The 21337-nt window shown below is 45.5% G+C and overlaps 1 protein-coding gene and 1 pseudogene across 4 annotated transcripts in view; both read left to right on the top strand.

Annotated features, from left to right (window-relative positions):
* Positions 1-18041, top strand: part of SEMA6A (semaphorin 6A) — a 127242-nt gene extending 109201 nt beyond the window's left edge. For all 4 annotated transcript variants that reach the window (XM_032335407.1, XM_032335409.1, XM_032335408.1 and 1 more), the window contains one exon: positions 13816-18041. In XM_032335407.1, coding sequence (XP_032191298.1) covers positions 13816-15017 — 1202 coding nt within the window. In that variant the 3' untranslated portion in view covers positions 15018-18041. The remainder of the gene's footprint in view (positions 1-13815) is intronic.
* Positions 16510-18119, top strand: LOC116585969 (annotated as a pseudogene).
* Positions 18120-21337: the final 3218 nt, after the last annotated feature.

The following is a 21337-nucleotide window of genomic DNA, read 5'->3' as shown; positions in this document are numbered from 1 at the left end:
CTTTGTTCCAAAAAAACGAAGCCCTTGATAATTTGCACAGCATTTATTAGTAAAACCATTTTCAAATGTGATGGCCGGGCAGTCTTGGAGAATTCAGAGCACGGGGTTCAGTCTGGTGGGGAAGACTACCAGTGGATGGGGCAGGAGGCCCCACCTGCCCCTCCACAATCCACACCTGACTGGACCGGGTAGGAGTGGGCATGCTCAGACAATGGTTGTTGTACCAACCACCATTCTGAATTAAAGTGCACTTTTTTCTGCTGTGTTAGAGAAAAGCAATCCTTCAAAGTTCACGAAAAGTATCTAAAGTTGCTACTGCTGATGATGATGAAAAATAAGATACGATTTTTGATATTTAGTCCATTAGTATTTTAATTTGTAAATTATCCTATACTGGCCCCATAAAGGTTTGGCACCATTTTTGTTACTGTTATTTCCATCTCCAAAGTACAGATGGGTCCAAAGAAAATTTGTGGGAATCATTAGAAGCACATTATTTAGGGGTCCCAGGGTAAAGTTACTAGATTATAGAATTCCTAGTTAAATTTGAATTTCAGATAAGTCATGAATACTAGGTAAGTATGTCCAACAGATCACTTGAGACATACTTATACTAAAACATTATCATTCCGCTTAAGTTGAAATTTAACTGGATGTTCTGCATACTTGCTACCTGGCAATCCTTTGGGGAGAGACTGCTGATAATTTCTTCAGTGCGTACATAAAATCTAATGTCTAGATTACATCTACCCTATAACTCTGAGAAAACCCTAGAATAACCCATATAAGAGGAATTAAAATTTTCATTCTGTGAAAAATATTACCAGAGAATTATCACTAAAAGTTATACCTGCATTTGAAATGTGATAGAGTAATTCAACAGATTATCACTGAATGTAGACTTTCAAATGCCACTTTTAAAAATTTATTTGAGAGCAAGCGAGCATGGAGTGGTGGGAGGAGCAGAGGGAGAGGGACAAGCAGACTCCCTGCTGAGCAATGAGCCCAAGGCCACTTGATCTCACAACCCTGAGATAAGACATGAGCTGAAACCAAGAATCAGATGTTTAACTGACTGAGCCACCCAGGCTCACCTCAAATGCCCTTTTTAAGTTAGAAAGACTCAGAAATCAAACTGTTCCTAAACAAGGGCATGGTTAAAACTATTGGTTCTTTTTAATTTTATTTAACCTCAGGTTTATATCAACTGTTATGTTAACCTAATATGTTAAATTTTTTCTTCTTTAATTATACGGCTGCCCTTTTTTTCCATTTCTCATTTCCACGCCTTTGAAAGAGATCAACTAGAATCTAGAAAGCACCAGAAAATTTGTTTAATAATGGCGACAAAAACCCCAGCTAAAAGCAAGACATAAGGGCAACCTCCCTTTCTTGGTTCAAGCTTTCCACAAACATTTAGCCATAAACTGAATGTTACAGTGGCTACAGATCTGAATTCCACATAAGTCTTCAAGTCAAGGAAATCAGTTTCTCAGGGGCTATGTGCAGGTGACCTCCTAGCTAGCCAGTGGGGCAGAGTGAAGTCCAAGTAAGAGAAGGAAAGAGGGACCAGTGGTGATCTAAGACAGTAGGAAGGGAGACACAGCTCAAATCCAAGCTGGGATCTGAGGGAAAGGCCTTGCAAAGTACTGAAGGATAACAAGGAGGAAGGTGGCCATTCCGAGCCAAATAAGCCACATGACCGGAACATGAAGCTAAGAAAGTACAGAGTGTAAGACAGAGTGTGCTGTGACTAGCATGATGGACTATTTGGAGGGCCACAACTCGACCTGAGATTGAAATGGTAGTCTGGAGCCTTCAAAGTTATGCTAAGGGCTTTGGGCTGTAGCTGTGGGCAGTGGCGGATAGAAGGTGGATGGGTGGGAAAAGGGGATGAAAGGAGCATAGGAGGGAAGGAAGGACGGAGATCAAGAGGATGACAGACATGTAACGAATGGATCCCTCAATAACATTAGGTTATGAGTTACACATATACAGCAAGCTGGGGAAATGGAACTTTACATCTGTTTTGGATCTAAAGTGTCTGTTTCTACACCTCACTGGCATTTCCCTGGTAGATGCTCCTTGCCAAGCTACGAGCTCTATCCTAGGTAGAGCTCTAAGCCAGCTCAACTCCCAATTTGTGCTTCTCTCTCTAGTTGAAACACTGGGATGCATGGCACCGAGTTTTTGTCCAAATCTGACTCTGAAATTGGGGGAAGTTAGAAAGAAACGCTGATATAACCCAGGGTTTACTAGATTAGTAATTTCCAAGCCACCTACCAAAGGCGGAATCTGAATAGCAAAGGAAAGTGGGACCATAAGCATTTCGGGTGCCAGGAGTTGGGACTGAGGATATGCACGGCTCCCTTGAGCCTGTGCTTGGGAGGAGGCGCCGGACGGAGCAGCCCACATGGAAAGAGAGGACATGCCCAGCGGTTCAGGCAGAGATGTAGATTTGATCTAATGAATTTTGTATCCTCCTGACAACTTGCTGAATTTATCTAAGGTCTTGATGAGATTATTGTGGAAAGGTTAGATGGGGGAAAAAAAGTTAAATGTCATTCGTATAGGAAGCTATTTCATCTCCCTGCCTGCATATGCACACCAATATTTAAAGTTTCTTTTTAAGAGATACCAACTAAAATCTTTTTCTTCACCTAACATCCATTTTCTCAAAAAAAAGGCTGAAATTATGATTATGCAGACTTGAATTTTTTCTTCTAAAATAAGCAACTTACACCTTAGGGTATTTTACCAATCAATTCACATTCTAGAGGTGCCTCTTACCTTTAATCTGTAGCCACTTTTCCAAGCCACATCATCCTTGACATAAATTCATTTTACCCCCAACCCTTTCCCCTCAATCTTTTTTTTTTTCCATTCTCTATCTTTTGCACAAAAACACACACAATGATAAAAAGTTTTCTGACAGCTTAATGAAACGTTCAAGGACTATAGGGACTAGGTTAGGCATGATCCTTTTTTTTTTTTAAGATTTTATTTATTTATTTGACACAGAGAGATCATGAGTAGTCAAAGAGGCAGGCAGAGAAAGAGGAGGAAGCAGGCTCCCCGCTGAGCAGAGAGCCCAATGCGGGGCGCTCCATCCCAGGACCCTGGGATCATGACCTGAGCGGAAGGCAGAGGCTTAACCCACTGAGCCACCCAGGCGCCCTAGGCATGATCTTATTAACTGAACATCTGGAGAAGTTAAAAATTTGCTCTTTAATTGGTTGGACAGCACGGTGTTCCTCTAAGATTTGTTTTGTTCTAACAATAAAACAGCAAAGAGTCTATTTGTATTTTGGATCATGCATAATAATGGAAAAATAATATTAGCTTTATCTCAAAACTTTCTGATAGCCTCACTTCCTTGTGTTTTGTTTTGTTTTGTTTTAAAGAAAGAGCTTGTTACAAGGTTCACTTTGCAAACCATACTGTTTCATAAGCAAAGTAGCCTAGGAAGGGCCAAAAAGTGAGAACTGGGAAATTTTCTGAGGATGGCTTCTCTTTTCTTGACATTATACGGGAGCACAGCCTCGAAAGCTCCAAGTGTTGCTCAAAATACAAAATTCATGTCCTTACCAGAGAGAGAGAGTGAGAGAAGATGGGAAAGCTGTATCCATGTGTGGGTCCCAGGGAGAGACAGGCTGCGGGAATAAGAGTTCAAGTCCCGTGAAGCATATGGCCCGAGCTGCAGGCCCGACAAGATCCCCCCAGACTGCATCACCTGTAAACCTCCCAGCACCTCCAGTCACAGAAAGGTTAACCAGTGAAAAGTTAACTAGCGAAAAGTAGGTGGCTATGCTCAAACATGCCGAGTGCATGGTAGACAGGATCTTAATCAGTGTCAGAAAGCTAATTATGGGCAGTGTGAGGGTTTGTCATCTTTAATTAGTATTTCTTAAGCTCTCATAAGCCTACAGCCGAGGAACTGTCTTCATAAAGAGATTTAATTTTTAATGGGAAAAGAGGAATTTCCGACTCTGATTACTTTTAAAATTTCCTACTTTTTAAAAGGATGCTTTCTTGTTAAATATGTTCCTACAATTACACGTCTTCACTGAAGGCAGAGGCAGTCATGAATGGTACAGAAATAATGCAAAGTTCAGTACGGTCAGCAATGACAGTGCTTTATTAGGAGGGAAAATAGTGTCAAGAAATTTATAGAGCAGCAATCTGCATTATGCCTAACCTTTTGGACATATTAAAGCTTGTCGTTTCCAGTCCTACAGCCTCTGTTATTCATAAATAATGGATAACACTGGACACAATCATCTGACATTTGTTACAGCAATAAATATACCCTAAGTGCTGATGGGCCTTGCGCTGCGTGATTTAAAAGCACACAGCAGAAATTTAATGTAACTGAAGATGTCTTACATCTTAAGTCTATGGATTTGCAGATTCAGTTCGACTCAGCAGATCTGGAAGCACTAAGCTGTGTGCAGTGCGCTGTTGAGCTCGGCACCTTTATGATCAGAAAGCAGGACTTGGATTTGGGGAATGAGCTCCTCTAATTCAGAAATATAAAAGAAACTTTAGGAGTTTCTCTTGTCATGAAATGCCAGTGCATGCAGGAGGAGGAGGAAGGAGGTCCTGACCCACTGTCAAACGTTGCCTGACGGCTGTGCACTCACTACAGTCAGTTTCCAGGTGACAGGATGTCATGCACAGGCCCCTTGAGGAGGCTGCCTAGTTAGAGTGAGCTCCCGGAGACACTGCTGCTTCTGTCCCTGGGACCCAGTCCCAATGGGGCTGACCCAACCTAGGACCCACCTGGGCTCTGCAGGACCAGTCCCTCCTGGAGGGCCCCCATGATGGAGAGGGGCACATCAGACATTCCCCTCCCCGTCTGCATGCTGGGGCACATAAACCACAGGTGTTTTTCCAACAGCTTGTGGCTCTAAGCAAACTGGGTTGATTCTGCTACAGCAGGGCCACCGCATTTGAGGCCCTGTGTCAAGGTTCTGTCAGGTACCAAGGGAAAGTGTTAGGGATTTGTTTGTCTTTCCAATAAAATCACACTGATTTTGTATTCTTTGCCAGAAAATGGGAACTGCAGTAAAGAGCTGTCATACCCAAGGCCTGCTAAAGACCCAGGCTCTGAACACCAAGGAAAACTAAATTTTTTTATTTATATTAGCCATCAGTATGAATGTCTGGCTTGCCTCGGTGGTATCTGAGGCTGGACTTTTAAAGCTAAACATGCGTTTTCTGGCCTATCATTCATGTCAGACCGGACAGGGTTTCTCAAGTTTTAGTGAAAATAAGAATCACCTGGTGGGCTTGTTAAAACACAAATTTATGAACCTCAACTCCAAAGATTCTGATTCAGAAAGTCTGGGCAGGACCCAAGGATGTGTATTTCTAACAAGTTCCAGGTGATGCTGATTGCTGAGCAGCAATGACTTTTTTTTTTAATTTTTTAAAAGATTTTATTTATTTATTTGTTTATTTGAAAGAGAGTACACATGTGAGTGAGAGAGAGCAAGAGCGTGCAAGCATGCACAAGCCGGGGCAAAGTGTGCACAAGCCTGGACAAAGGGACCAGCAGGGAGCCCGAGGGGTTCAGAACCAGGACCTCCGGGGGTCAGGCCCTAAACCAAAGGTAGACAGATGCCTCACTGACAGAGCCATCCAGGCGCCCCAAGCAGCAATGATTTAAGACACTTTGCAAGTGGCTGTGGGCTATCTTAATGAAGGTCATTCTCTAAGATTTTATGTTTAAATCTTTACTTTTCTACTCTTGGCTGACACAGTCAAACCCTAGCAAAGTGCTGGATTAAAAGAGCCTATCTTGGACCCTGTACGAGGCAGGTAACTTGTCAGAAATTCTAGAAATACTTTTATCACATTTTTTTTTAAGATTTTATTCATGACAGACAGACGGAGAGAGACAGAGACAGAAGCAGGCTCCCAGCAGAGCAGGGAACCCAGTGCGGGGCTTGATCCCAGAAACCTGGGATGAACTGAGCAGAAGGCAGACACTTAACGACTGAGCCACCAGGCGCCCCTTCTATTACATTATTAATCGGACCTTAACAAATGTCCTCCACGATGCCAAATGCTTTACATGTATTCATTTATTTAACCTCTTAATTCTTCCAACAACATTCATCTCATAATACTGATGCTCAGAGAAACTGAGTGACGTGCCCAAGGTCACAAAACTAGTTAGATATAAAGCCAAGACTCAAATCCAGGTCTTTATGACTTCTAGGTTTAGGTTCTTCACCAGTTAACACCCAGCCTCATCTATAATCCAGGTCCCAAGAACTGTATTTCCGTGGCAGCTTTAGTATTCAGACCTGTTTCCTCATATTTATCTTTGCTTTGTAGAGAAAAAAAAAAATCTAAGCACTGCAAATGATTCAAAGAATCACCTGAATTTCAAATATTAGTGAAATTTTAGTGGGAGATCCACTTCCCCATTTTGTAGCTTTGATGCCTTGTGAGAGAGGAAAGCAAGACAATGGGAGTAGGAAGCTGGAAAACAGAAATGCTTTGTCTGGTTTGAGAAATTGCTTAGATGTTGGGTTTCCAGTCTTATTAGGAAGAGAACCTAAATTGCACTAAAACTTTGCCCATGTGAAATATCATTACCTTTACGAAGACAGTGACAGTTCTAACACATGCAACCACAGACCAACACTTCAGGGCATGGCTTTAAAAACCATCTTATCATGAGGCCCAATCAAGACCCCAATCCATGCAAGGGTGTAGCCCCCAACAGGCAGTGCCAAGTGTGAGACCTCACAGACCCGAGGGCTCCCGCTGGCACAAAGAGAAATTAAGCTGTTTCTCCTCTAAAAAATGTGAAACAGAACAAATTTCACTCCTGTTCTTCCTTTCCGGCCTGCGATGGCATCCCAACAATTAAAAAAAAAAAAAAGAAAGAAAGGGGAAAAAAAAGCAACAATTTCACAGGTGACAAGACTGGAAGTAGCTTCATCCACAGGCAACCACAGTAAGCACTATTTCACTATGTGAGCTTTAAAATAGCTTTTGAACTGAGGATAGTTAATACAGCCGGGAAGTTGCCTCTACTTTGGTGAGTTGTTAACTTAATACGCTTGAGGACCATGGCTCCTCCCAGCACCTAATCTTCAGGGTGGTGGGGGGCAGGAAAAGGAAAGTTTGAGTTATAAACTCTGAGCCCATTTCCATGGCTGCCGGCTCTTCAGTTTATTCTTAAACCATCTGGTTCACGTTATGCCCTGAGACAAGAAGAGGGCTCCTTCCTGCCAAGATAACCACAGAGAGTTCCCATTGCATTTTCACTACAGTCATCTCCACCGGTGGGGTGTGGCTTTGAGGATAAATTGTCTCCAGTTAGGAGGTTTTTCCCCCCGTTTTGTTTTCTTCTCTCCTTACTAGGGATTACAGCCGGCCCTCTGTGGTTAGCAGCCATGATGCCTGGCCTGCGATTAGGTCATTCATTCATACTGCCTTGCAGGACTGGGAGCCTGGCATTTTGTTGCAATAAGATTTTCAAACAAAAATTGGGTTGTTAGATTCCATTCACCCAAGTTGTTATGAGGATTTCAAGGAAACTGCAGGCTTGTCTTACTCTAAAGGAAAATCAAGAGTTTATTTTTAGGGGATCCTACTCCAGGGCTTTTCTTGGTGTTTTGCCATCTTTGTTAGCTCTCAGGCCCAACACGAAACCCGCTCTGGCTTGGCCCTGAAGGAAATGTCCATCCTCCTTTTTGCCTTTGCATATTTCTCTAAAGGACACAGAGAGGCTTTGTTGTCTTTGTGGTCACCGGGTCCGCTCTACACAGATGCCTATTAATCACTTCACTATGGAGACAGACACATCCATCATATCACAGCAGCTCCGAAACAGGCAGTCCAGTGAGCAGGGGTGAGAGGGGAAAGTGCGCACTTAACCATTTCATGGCCTGGCTGCTGGGGGCTCCTGTACTGAGTAAGGTAATGGGGTGGCTGTGGGGAGGGCTCTTCCTTGGCATGTGGCTTAACAGGTGCAGTTGAGTTTATGTGTTTGCATTTGTCTCGTTTCATGCTTTGACAGGACAGCCCTCTCCCAGCTATTTCTGTTAGGATGCAGGGGTAAGTGTAGGTGAAAAAAAAAGCTTTCATTTTAAAAACAGTGAAAATAAATTTAGGTGGACTAGCTGTGCTCCTGACACAAAGGTACTGACTCTCTGAAGCCAGCTGTTTTTCAAGGGTGGATCCCACATCAGGCAGAATAAGCTGAAAGTCAGCTCTCTCAGGCAAGACAACCCTTAAAATTGCAGGTAAATTAACCAAGAACTTTCCTTCAAAATGGACGTGTATTCTAAATCTCTTTTTCAGTCATTCAAGGCTTTCCACGGTCTGCTTCTAAATGGTCTTTAGCTCTTGTTCTTACTTTTCCTCTGCCAAGTCCTCCTGCATTCATTCACTATTTATTTAGCAGATACTTACTGTGCACCTGCATCCCTGGAAACTGAGGGGTGAATCTCCCTCCTAAAACAATCTAGGTGAAAAAAACAAACATAAAGTAACATATAAGAGTGGTGACTTTAAGAAAGAAGTGCAGATCGCCGGGGCACTCATAGAAGAGCTAACCTGGTTGGAGTAAGTTAGAAAAGATTTCCTCATTTAAGCTAAGGCCTTAAGGACGAGGTCGGAAAAATGAGGGGTGAGCAGGGATATTCCAGGCACAGGGAACAGCCTGTGTAAATGCCCAGAAGCAAGGGAGAGTTCAGCCAAGCAGCTCGTGCCTAGAGCATGAGAGACTAGACGGGAGTTAGGCCATTCACCAGAAGGAACACAGCTTCTACTTTTCTTCCCTCCGTATACTAGCTCTTACTGTTCTGCTTCAGCGGACATCCTGAGCTAGAAGCAATGCATCTCATGGCGCTTCCCCACTCTGGAAGCAGTTCATGCATTAGCACAGGCCTTCTCCCTAGTGGATGGCAGGGTTTGTGCCTCCTTCACTTTGTCTCCAACACCTGGCACAGTGCTTTGGTCTGTGCTCAGGAAATGTTTGCTGAAGGCACCCACAAAGATGGGAGCTGAACCCTTGTTATGCCATGACAATGAGAGTAAAGGAACCAAGAACATCCCAGTTCAACCCTGAGTTAGGAGATCTTTTCTGGGACATGCCGTCCTGGAGCCTGTCACTGGGCTTGCCATGCAGACCAGACAATTGCAGACAATCCCACAGCAGGGCTACCAGAAACCATTCACTGTTTTCTAAATAAAGAAGCTGATGTCTGAAATCTCAAAATGCCTTCACATGATCATCATAGGAAAATTCACAACTGTGTTGGACTTCCTCTTTACGCTTTGTAACTGTTCTTATTTTAATTACATTTTGTGGGGCCTGGAGGGTGGGGTTTTTCATAACCTTTTCATTGCTTCAGCCTCTACAGAGCAGCCCATTGTCCCTCTGAGACCTCCCTCTAGCATCCCTCCAGCATCTGAAAACTCTGTCACCTCGGGGGAGAAAAAAAGTGAAGATTCTCTTCTTTCTCAGTTCTGCCAATTTAAGGCCCGATTTCAGAGAAATCTCTAAGCCATTGTGTGCCTTGCTTCCTGCAATAGGAAGGTGGAAAGAATAACCATTTAGCACCTCATGACTGGTGAGAAATAGCTGGTGGTTAATGAATCAATGCAAAGGATATTTCAGATACTGTTTTCATCATAATGCCCCATTTTCAACTGCGGAGAGCTGAAGGCCCAGGAGTTGGTAAAGGAAGGCACTTCAGTCCTCCAGGATAGAGACGCCAGGTCTTACTGGTCTCCCTGGGAGGTGGGGGGCAGGGGAGATACCTGGAGAGGGACTTTCCCCCTACAAAAGCCCCTCCACGTGCCAGAGTTTACATGCAGCATGTGAAGCACTGATGACGTTCAACCAGCTCCCTTGGCAGAGCTGTATTTATTTCAAATTATTCAATTACTCAACTCAACCAGACAAGCCAGTTACAGGTAACCCATCTACCCTCATCATCTCTTTTGGAATTATCTCAGAATGAATTTCTCATTTTTGAAATAGTTTATATTATTATCTTGAACATATACTGAGCACCTTTATAGATTTCTTTTGTCTAATGGATGACTATATTCTGAATGGAGATATAACTTGGTTCTGCAAATTCAGAAGGGTATGGTCACTGCAAAAATGTCCCACCAAGTTTAGAGGCCCATTTGAAAGTGCCTGTTCAATGTCCTGCAAAACCATTTATCCAATAATCATTTATTAAGTGCCCAACTAAGGAGCTCTGGTGACAGTGAGGGTTAGAAATGCATTTTAAAAAAAAAAAGGGCCCACCCTCAAGGGGCCAGATGCAGGATTATTACTCCAGAAGGCATCTAACTAGAATTGCTTCATTTTGCTCAACATTTCCTGCTTTTGTTGTTTTACTTATTTCAAAATGCAGGACCTATGGGCAGTCCTGAGACAGAGGTACGTGTTCCCTTATGTTGCCCCAACATAATCCCTTTGGCAACATTTGGACGGTACAAGGTTTGGAGCTGAGAAGAACAGGTCTGTCCCCCTCCCCGGGGAGACCCATAGCAAATGCAACCAAATGGAGAGGTTGTAGCTGTTAATTCTTAAGCCCTCCATGAGCTGCTGGCCCACCAGGTCTCTTCTTTCGACCTACAGATTTGCCCAGCAAACTACAGCATTTAAGTTCTTTCTTATTCGTTATTTCATTTGATTCTTGCAAGAACCCAGTAAGGCATTAAAGTGTATTAACCCCACAACACAAATAAAAAAAACTGAGGCCCAGAGATGGGCCAAAAGGTCACCCAGCAGTACATGGGCTCCAAAGACCCCAGGCCCGTGGAGATCTTTGGTGTTGCTTGTACCATCACCCACCCCCTACGTCTCTGACAAGACCACTATGTTCAATCCTTCACAGTGGCCAATGTCACAAAGTTGATTTAATCATTTCTATGAATGCCCCTTTGCTCTTTTCCTGGTTTAAGCAGAAAGCTTTAAGTTTGGAAGGCATTTTCCAAAAATGACTTAAAACTTATCTTCCTGACTTGTGCTTTCAACTTAATCTCTGATCTGTTTCTAACTCTGTACATGGGATTTCTGAATTTGCACAAGCAAATGAGGCGAGGCCACCTGCTTTGGGGTAGATATCTCAAAAGTGAAGAGATGCAGGCTTTTAAGGGCACTATTTACATAACAAAATGAGATGGGGGTGGGGGGACTGTATGAGACACCATTTTTCTCAAAGGTCATATCCTACTTGATTTGTTAATAGCCAAAAACCTGAACTCAAATGTCATCCCCTAGAAAAGTTTGACCCAGTGAAAGAGCAAGTGGTTTCCATGAGATTAAGATAGTCAAGGACCTTCAGACATGAAAGAAGAATAGTTTTAAGTAAAAAAAAGCCATGAATAAACTTGAAATTTTTGCAATTTTCCCAATTAAACAATGAATGAGACAAATGAACTACTTGAGCCGCCTTCTTTCCCTGTTCCTCTTAAGCTGAGAGGTGAATTTAAATCATAAAATACCAAAGTCAATTGTAGATACCTGTTATTCTAAGGATGCATTTATTGGGAAGACATAGCCCCCATGAAGGTGATTGCCAGGAGGGGATATCTGAAATGCCCACTGCCATGAAAAACCTACCTAGTACCCCCCACACCCGCATCGGTGAGGTCTACCCTGTGGTTACATTCCAGAGATCTCCAAGTCAATGATGGAAATTAAACCCATTTTATTCACAGGTGTACATTTTTGTGCCATTGTACATAGGTGGTTAAAAATGATCTTCAACAGAACCCCAAACAATCAAAACTGAAAGAAAATCAGTTGCTATTTTAGCATTACAACAAGGAAATGCAAAGTTAAGGAAGAAATTTTCATTAACACAGTTTCTTGGTAACTAGGTATTTAAACGTATTTGAAAGCAAGACACCTCACAGTTTGGGGAGCTCCGGGTTATAAAAGGTGTGAGTTATTGTCTAATTTCCTGCTGTTTCTTTGCTTCTCCATTTCCAACCCTTAAAAGTTCACGAAGATAAATCTGGAAATATTTAATAAGTGTCACATTTGGAAATTATTCAGGGTCTTGCCATCTTACACATCCTTCCCCCCAGGGGTGAATCCCCTGCCCTGCCCTTCATTACCAAGGGCAATTGTTTAATCACAGAATCTTTGTTTCTCAAGAGATGCTTCTATTTATTCCCCCTGAAGTCGCAATCCTTTGTCATAGGACAATCATTTCCACAGCAACCAACTGTGATGTCACAAGAGAGGGGAGGAGAAATGTTTAGAAAGAAAAGAGAAAGAGAATGTTCTCTCCCACAGGCAGAGGTACCTGAGATTTAAAACCATTGCTTCCCTAATCAAAATATTTTAGCAGAAAGACCCTATGACAAAGCTGCATTTCAAGGTCTCAGCTGTGACATAGGAAGCATTTCAGCAGAAGTTGAAGGGCTCCGTGTTGTGGGTTTAGGAAGGGGTAGAGGTTTTTATTTCATTTCATTCTAATTCTGTGCCAGTGATATCTGCCAGTAAAATACATTAAACATATTCCAGAAAGAGTTGATTTAGCAGATGAAAAATGTGTCTCCTGAGACCAGAGAAGGTACATTTTCTGTCTTACTATCATTTCCATAATAGGAACAATGTTTACATTTCCTCAGCCCATGCAGTGCCTCTAATGTATTCATGTTCTTCCACTCTCCAGAGGCAGGAATTGAGGTATTTGAGATTTTATTTTTTAGCTACCGCATCAAGCACTTAAGATCTGACAATTGTGATGTGTATTCTCACTTGGTATTAAAAAATAAAAGTCTCAGTGTTTGCATTTGATTATAGTCTCTCAGCTTGGTGGCTGATTAAGCAGGAACAGGGAAGGCAACTTTCTTCAGAAACACAGCCTCTGGGTTAATGTAGTGTAAGATTATTGACGGGTGTAGTCACATAATTTTTATTAAATTGAAGAGATTAACTCTGCTGAAGAATCTCACCGTGACAGCAAATTCTAGCCGTAATAATGAGACCTGACACTTCTCAAACCCACTCCAGGGCCCCAAATGGTCTTTTTTTTTTTTTTTTTTTTTTTTTTTCCTAAATATTCTTTCAGTTCAAGTAAGGGAAGAGCTCCATTCAAATATTCAGCATATTTACCTGAAATTGAGTGTGCATGGGTTTTTGGTTTTTTGTTTTTTGAAGGATGATACAAAATCAGCATAAACATTTGTAATGTGAGCTTTAGCTGGTTTTTTTTGGTTTTTGGTTTTTTCACCATAAATGACACACAAGGTCTTTCTTCCAGTTGCCTGAAATGCACACATAGCTTTTTCTCCAGACAGAGGCCATGGTGCCCACAAAGGGGTCAGCAGAGACGACCTTGGAACCCTAGAGCGTTGGGCCATTTGTTCATTTAACAGGCATAAAATTGTTGCCTCTTCCCCACCCACCACCCAGACTCTAAGTATCTCCCTTATCCCAATTTCCTGAGAGGAAGACTGAGAAAAGATTGGGGGGGGGGGGGACAACAAATTTTGTAAATGAAAACTGTCCTATTCCACAGACTGAAGCAAGTAGAAAGAGCATACGCTTGAGAGAAGGTGTAGGAAAAAAGGCACTTTTTCAGAACACAAAGAAGGCAACAAATGAAGTCTATTTACATATGTCATGGGGAGGGGAGGCGACTTGGAGAGGATTAATTAGTTAATGTCTGGCAAGCTGCGCCCCAAGACAAGTTAGGCAGAGGTGCTATTGTCACTTATTACTGTTATTAATTAACGAGGTGAACGCCAAACAAAAATAAAGCCCCGCGGCGTGCTTTCACTTCTTAACACCCAATACGATGTCTATTGCAGGAGTGATTCGGGAAAGTTACCTCAAAGGCCATGACCAGCTCGTCCCTGTCACCCTCTTGGCCATTGCGGTCATTCTGGCTTTTGTCATGGGGGCCGTCTTCTCCGGCATCATCGTCTATTGCGTCTGCGACCACAGGCGCAAGGACGTGTCCTCCGTGCAGCGCAAGGAGAAGGAGCTCACCCACTCGCGCCGGGGCTCCATGAGCAGCGTCACCAAGCTCAGCGGCCTCTTTGGGGACACCCAGTCCAAAGACCCGAAGCCAGAGGCCATCCTCACGCCACTCATGCACAACGGCAAGCTCGCCACGCCCGGCAACACGGCCAAGATGCTCATCAAGGCTGATCAGCACCACTTAGACCTGGCGGCCTTGCCCACCCCAGAGTCCACCCCGACGCTGCAGCAGAAGCGGAAGCCCAGCCGCGGCAGCCGCGAGTGGGAGAGGAACCAGAACCTCATCAACGCCTGCACCAAGGACATGCCCCCCATGGGCTCCCCTGTGATCCCCACGGACCTGCCCCTGCGGGCCTCCCCCAGCCACATCCCCAGCGTGGTGGTGCTGCCCATCACGCAGCAGGGCTACCAGCACGAGTACGTGGACCAGCCCAAAATGAGCGAGGTGGCCCAGATGGCGCTGGAGGACCAGGCCGCCACCCTGGAGTATAAAACCATCAAGGAGCATCTCAGCAGCAAGAGCCCCAACCACGGGGTGAACCTGGTGGACAACCTGGACAGCCTGCCCCCCAAAGTCCCCCAGCGGGAAGCCTCCCTGGGCCCTGCGGGAGCCTCCCTGTCTCAGAACGGCCTGAGCAAGCGGCTGGAAATGCACCACTCCTCCTCCTACGGCCTTGACTATAAGAGGAGCTACCCCACCACGAACTCGCTCACGAGAAGCCACCAGGCCACCACTCTCAAAAGAAACAATACTAACTGCTCCAATTCCTCCCACCTGTCCAGAAACCAGAGCTTTGGCCGGGGAGACAACCCGCCCCCCGCCCCGCAGAGGGTGGACTCGATCCAGGTGCACGGCGCGCAGCCCTCCGGCCAGGCCGTGACTGTTTCGCGGCAGCCCAGCCTCAACGCCTACAACTCGCTGACGAGGTCGGGGCTGAAGCGCACCCCCTCGCTAAAGCCGGACGTGCCCCCCAAACCCTCCTTCGCTCCCCTTTCCACATCCATGAAGCCCAATGATGCGTGTACATAATCCCAGGGGGAGGGGTCAGGTGTCGAACCAGCAGGAACGGCCGGGCACGCGCCCAGCTCGGCGAGGCCCTCCACTGCCTGAGTACCCACCAGACCAAGATGGCCGCGGCGGCGCGGAGGACGCTGGGTCCCCCCCTCGGGGGCACAGGGGGACTCTGGAAAATTGGGCCACGTGGTGGGGTGAAGGTTTGCGACGCAGGACTCACCTCCATTCTCTGACTTCACTGTCCCCTCACGCCGTGCAGCAGGTCGGACTCACGAGAGACTTGAATTCTCTTCACAAACATGAGCCAAAAGCACATACCCACCCCCCGCCCAACCTTCACACGCATGCGCGCGCGCACGCGCACGCGCTCCGGCCCACACCCGCACCCACGCCCCACGCCCACGCCCACACCCACACCATGCGCACCTGCAGGGGAACAATGACTGCAACCTGTTGTCCAGGACTGCACGGGGCGCTGCCCAGCAGGGCTGGCGTTCCACCGGCAAAACACAAAACACGTTTTTTAAAAATCATGAAAATTAAAAAGACAAAAAATAAAAAAATAAAGAATTCCTTGATAATTCTAACTCAGACTTTAACAATGGCAGAAGTTTACTATGCGCAGATACTGTGAAATGCCCACCAGTGTTACAGCTTTCTGTTATTAGCAGATGAATGCCATGTTGGGCAACTATGTCATAGATTTCTGCTCCTCTCTTTTAATGAAATAACGTGACCGTTAACGCAAGTAACTCTTTATTTATTGTTCACCCTTTTTTTCCTTAAGGAAAGGACTCTTCCACCTACCATCCTATGAACAGCGCTTCAGAAAGGCCCCTTGAAAGTTAAACTATTTAACGGGAAATCCATTAACTGGAATAATTGAGTTTATTTTTACAATAAATTCACTGAGTAAATAAGTTGGAGCTGCAATTCTGAGCTTTGTGTTTGGACTGTCTGATCTCTAGCTAAAGGAAAAAGTTGAGAGGGGAATATTTATTTAAATCAACCCATTAATTTGCTGGTCAGGTCTCTGGCCTATAACATGCAAAAATTAATTAGTTTAAAAGTCCTTCCAGATCCTAACTTACAAAGCATCCGGGAGAGGAACTTTTAGAAAGACATGTCCTGCGTCCCGTTGCTGCCAACATGGCTTTGTCAGTGGTTCTTACTTTCTGTGAAGGCACCAGCTTGTGATACCCATCTCATTTCACCTTGCATGTGAGACAGCAAACAAAATCCACTAAAGGCGTGAACTAATTAATATGCTGGCTGCTACCTTGCATAAATTAATGGTTTGCTCACACGGGTTTTTCGTGGGGTTACATCTGTGAATAGCCTCTTTTCCACATGTAAATTTGTGCCTTACACCTGAGTTGTGTACACTTGTAAACTGTCGTTATGATAAACTTTCCTCCCGCCTTTTGAAATAAATGCAGATATTTATTTGACCCTCCCTCCCCCCACCCCCACTCCAGCCCTCCGGAAAGATTAGCATCTAGCAGATGGAAGAAGAATGCAATGGCGGTGGTTAGAAGCCTGCCCCCTGGGAGAGCTAGGCGGCAGCACACCCTCCAATTCACACTTCCTTCTAGTGCCAACTCCAACCACCCCCTGGCCATGCTACCCAGCATGGACACCAGTGTGGTGGGTGGCAATACCCTGTCTCCCTCCTGAGCTCCCTGCTTCCCTGGTATTCTCAGATCATTTCAACACGGTGATATCCTTATTGACCAGCAGAGAAGGGACTAACGTCCCAGCCCTCATTTCCGTTGGGTCCACTGGCTGGAGAACATGCCGTGGGCGCAGTTGTTGGGCACCTGGGAGATGTCTCCAAGCCGTGGGCTCAGCACACAAAGAAATGACATGGAAGTAGATGCAGGCGGGCTGGTCCATGCTGTGATGGAACAGTAACTCCAAGTACAAAGCCAACCACAATGGATGCTGCAAAAACATTGATTGGGGCAGAGGATTTTTTCAATTTTTTAACAAACTTCTTCATCCATTTGTTGTACAGGGGCTGGGTAGGGGGATGTGCTTGCCCCCCCCCCCTTGGTTCTCATTAGCACGAGGACACAGAGGGGACTATTGTTTACTCTATCATGAACAAAAGAACTGTCAACAGAATGTAAACAGTGAGCATTGTTTGGGGTTGTGTTTTTAAAGTAGAAACTGTTTAACTGTTTTTATAGTTAAACAGTATATTTGGTGGCCTCTTGGTCTCTTTTTATTTCCAGTTTGATCTTCTGGGTTTGGTCTTGTCTTTAAAAAGAAAAAAAAAAAGGAAAAAAAATCTTTTAAAAAAAGACGATTGGGGACAATTTTGGCTGGTGCAAAAGTGGTACCTCTGTAATCAGAGTGAGACTAGGTGTGTCTCGAGGACTCCCGCATTAGCTTCGCGTTCCTGCAAACCTCCCTCGCAGCTTTGCTGCTCTTTGGGGTAGGTTTCTGTTGTTTGGTGTTGTTATGTTTCTCTTCTCTTTTGTTAGTGGAATCAATGTTCACATCCCCTGAACTCTGTACCCCTGAAACTGCGAAGAAGTCTTTTCTAGAAACAGATCATCCTTGTTTCCCTTCTCCTCGAAGCTTGTCCCCCAAGAGTATTGACCAGGCAGCACCCACTCTTGTGTCCCCACGGGTGGGCTTCACTGCCTCAGCTGTGTTACGGAGACCTGTGTCAAAACTTTCATCCTGCGTCCCTACCTCCCAAGAACTTATCACTTGTGGTGTTCTCCCTAAAATGCCCATATGTATTGAGCTGGTCTTTTACATTTAAGTATTTTTTTCCCTTTTCTTTTTTTTTTTCCCCCACTGCGTGTGGGGGGAGGGTCCATAAACCTGAGTGTGCCTTTGCTTTCCACCCTTGCTAGACACTGGTAGATGCAACAAACTCAAGATTTCTATTTGTTGTAAAGTTGTAAAAAATATTGTGATGTCACCAACTTTCCTTCCATCTCCACATCCCGTAACATCTGATTCATGACTTAATGTATGTTGTAAAACAGGAAAAAAAAAAAAAAAAGAAAAGAAAAAAAAAGGGAAAAAAAGACAAAAAAAAAAAGCAAGGAAAAGGCTCTTTATTACTTAAGAGTAATAAAACAAGACTGTTCTACATTACCCTTTGTGTCATGAATGCTTTTATTTATCTCTTAGTTCTTTCCTTTTTGAATCCCACCCTCCTGGGATTGGATTCTACTCTTTCCCCATCGCTGTCTGGTTTCCAGAGTATAAACAACAGTGGGGTCAGTACTCACACCCCGCCCCACCCTCAACCCCCAACCCAAATTATGATGTGTTTTCTCTCCTTGTACCCCAGCCTGGAGCTGGGTTGTAGCAGAAGCCACCAGTAATTAAAAGGCAGGGCACGCACTGACTCCCTCCATTCATTTTACGCATTTTCTTTTTATGGGCTTGTTCACCATCAAACATTTATGGCAGGTTTGATAGTTTAAGAGATCAAGACTAGCATTTTAGTAGGTAGGGTCCACTAAAAATAGATTCTTGCCCAGATGTGACTTAAGCCTTTTTACATATTAATAAGCGGCAGGGTGCTGGATTTCACCCCTTGTTAGCATTTCTTGCTTGTTACCCCAGAAGACTGGGGTGGAGGCATATTGGGATGTAACCCTGTTATTTTGCGCACTAGCATTGCGAAATGCCGAGATAAGGTTTTCCCCTCTGGAGTATTTTTAAAACCGTTATTTAAATAAGCCCTCAGCCTCAGTATTTTACTTTTGACCCTCTGAAGTCATTTTTTTTTAAGTGTTTTAAGTCAGCTTGCATGTGGGAAGCTACGGGTGGGGCCTCGGTTCCCCCCTATAGTGATGCAGTTACCTCTGGGTATTTCCAGCTCCATTTCGGGAATCCCACCCAGAGGGCCAGGCGTGTCAGGCACGAAGCTGTCTAGAATACAGTTCCTGGCTCCTCACTTATAAGGAGACATGGGCAGACTCTCTGAAGCTACCACCAGGACACAGGAACAAAGTGCTGAGAGAGTGGCCCGGAGGTTGAGGAGCACTAGACTACATTTGAGCTGGTTCTTTTTTTTTTTTTTTTTTTTTTTAAGCTTGATTTATTTGTGAGTGACAGAGCGTGTGAGTGGAGGGAGGGGCAGAGGGAGAGAGAGAGAATCTCAAGCAGACGCCGCCACGCTGGTGTGGAGCCCGACTTGGGGCTCAATTCCAGGACCCTGAGATCATGACCTGAGCCCAAACCAAGAGCCAGACCCTCAACCGACTGAGCCACCCAGGTGCCCCCAGGGTGGTTCTTTAGGGAATGAGCTCTCTGGACAGCTAGACCAGGAAGAAGGGATGACGTGTACAATGTAGCCAGGTGCGCTGCCATTGAGAGACAAAAGGTTTATCAGGCCTGGAGCAGAGTCTATGAGAGAAGCTGCTGGAAGCAAGGCTGGGAAAGGGGAGACCAGGAAGGGCTTGGTTACCGTGTGCTGGGAATTGAGCCGAATGGGCAGCAGAGAGCGTCTGGAGTAGACGAGGCAGAAGCCCCATGTGTCTGTGCTTTAGAAAGCTACCGGTCAGCAATGTGGAAAATGGACTGGTCCCGAGAAAGGCCGTGGCCACGGGGCAACGTGCCCAACGGCACGCCAAGTAGGTAGGAGCACCGCGAGCAATAACTCCTCGCCTGATTTCAGATTCTTAGGAAAGTTGAACCGAATCAGCTCTGTGACCGTCCCCCCAATGTGCCAAACCAAAGACCTTCCTTCCCCTTGTGTGACCCATGGGTTTGCCCTGCCCGGCTCCAGCCAAATATAAAACTGAAAGAATGACCGACAGCTCGTCTGAATTTATTTATTTATTTTTTAAATGGGGAAGCTAAAATCCAGGGAATGAAAGGATTTGCCCGTGATTCCAGAGCGATTGGGAGAGCAGCTCTTCCAAGAACAGATGCATTGTCTCATACCCGCATTCATTTATAACATTAGAGCAAGACTAGCTAGGAAGACCTCAACACACCGCCCACACGCACTGCCCAACCCCTCCCCCACGCCCCCGCAGCCCTTAGAACACGCCTTCCCCTTCCCGGGTGGGGCACCCCAAATGCCTTCTTGGGGGCTGAGTTGAGGGGGCGGGCTGGAGCTAGAATCAGACCGGTTGGAAGCCGGACCATCCCTGCATTGCAACCGGATACCCGCGACGGTGGCTCTAGCCGCAGTCAGCTTTGTTCCGGTCTGGTGAAGGGGTGACAAGAACAGACAGGTGCAGCTGGCATTTTCGCTGGGGCCCCCGGGATCTCCTCGCTCAGACTCAAGAAGTGCCTCAGATAACCCAGCTCTTCGGTTGTTGCTTGCTGGTGGCAGGATGAGCGGTTTCTGCAGAGGGCTTTTAGACCGCAGGCCCGAAGAGGTGGCTGTCCCAATACAGCCAACTGGCTAGGCAGCCTAGGGGGCCACAGCTGGCATCTGAGACCACCAGCTTTCCTTAACCTCCGTGTCAAGTAAACCCAAACAGGTCTCATAGTTCAGCCTTATAAGTTGGCAGAAGCCACACAAAGCATAACCCCGGAACCCCAGTGCCTATGTTTGAACGGCCCAAACAAAAGCTCTTTCACAAAAAGTCATACGGGAAGTTGAGCGTAGAAGTATCCAGAAGGCACCTACAAAGTCAGGCACTGGCATGTTTCTGCTCAAGGGAAAGGGACGAGGGGAATTTAAAAGAACGCCTCTGTAACAAAATAACATGATTAAGGACATAATCCTCGTCTTAGCTGAGCACGGTGACAGCTGGGTGCGTGCACTCGGTAACCCTTAGAAACCCCCATCTCACGCTTGTCTTAACCCCGGGTGGTGACGTGTCTCTCGCACAGAATCAGGAAGGAAGGGCTCCCATTTATTGATCGGGACTGCCAGACAGATGGGGATCTTCAATATTCCATTTAGAGTATTGTGTCTCCTCAGCTCTAACCCCCCGGGGATGTCTGGGGGCGGGGGGTGGGTGACCTCCACAGAGGGCTGGGCTGCACTGATGCGCATTAAATGTGGCTGGGCAGAAAAATGTGCAGATGTCCCTCTAGCAAATGGAAATGAAATTTGAGCAAATCAAGAGAGGCAGCTGAGTCGTGGGGAGTTCCCCATCCCCCTCTGCAAACACGTCCACACAGACATGCACCCACAAATGCTTATCACGAAGCTTTCTCCTCTTGGGTATACCCAAAACGTCCCAATGGTCAGAGCCTGTGTTTGTGGAAGGGGGACCCTTTGGAAGATCTTTTGCCCCTTTTCCTAGTAAAACGTGGGCTCCGCCTGAGCGTGTTCTGGTAAAAAAGAAACTGTCATCAACAATAGTCTCAGGGACGGAAGAGGAGTTGCCTGGACACAG

This window comes from Mustela erminea, chromosome 3, assembly GCF_009829155.1.
Source record: "Mustela erminea isolate mMusErm1 chromosome 3, mMusErm1.Pri, whole genome shotgun sequence".
In the NCBI taxonomy this organism is placed as follows: Eukaryota; Metazoa; Chordata; class Mammalia; order Carnivora; family Mustelidae; genus Mustela; species Mustela erminea.
The sequence above is the reverse complement of the archived record's forward strand: the minus strand, read 5'-3'. Positions and strand labels throughout refer to the sequence as shown.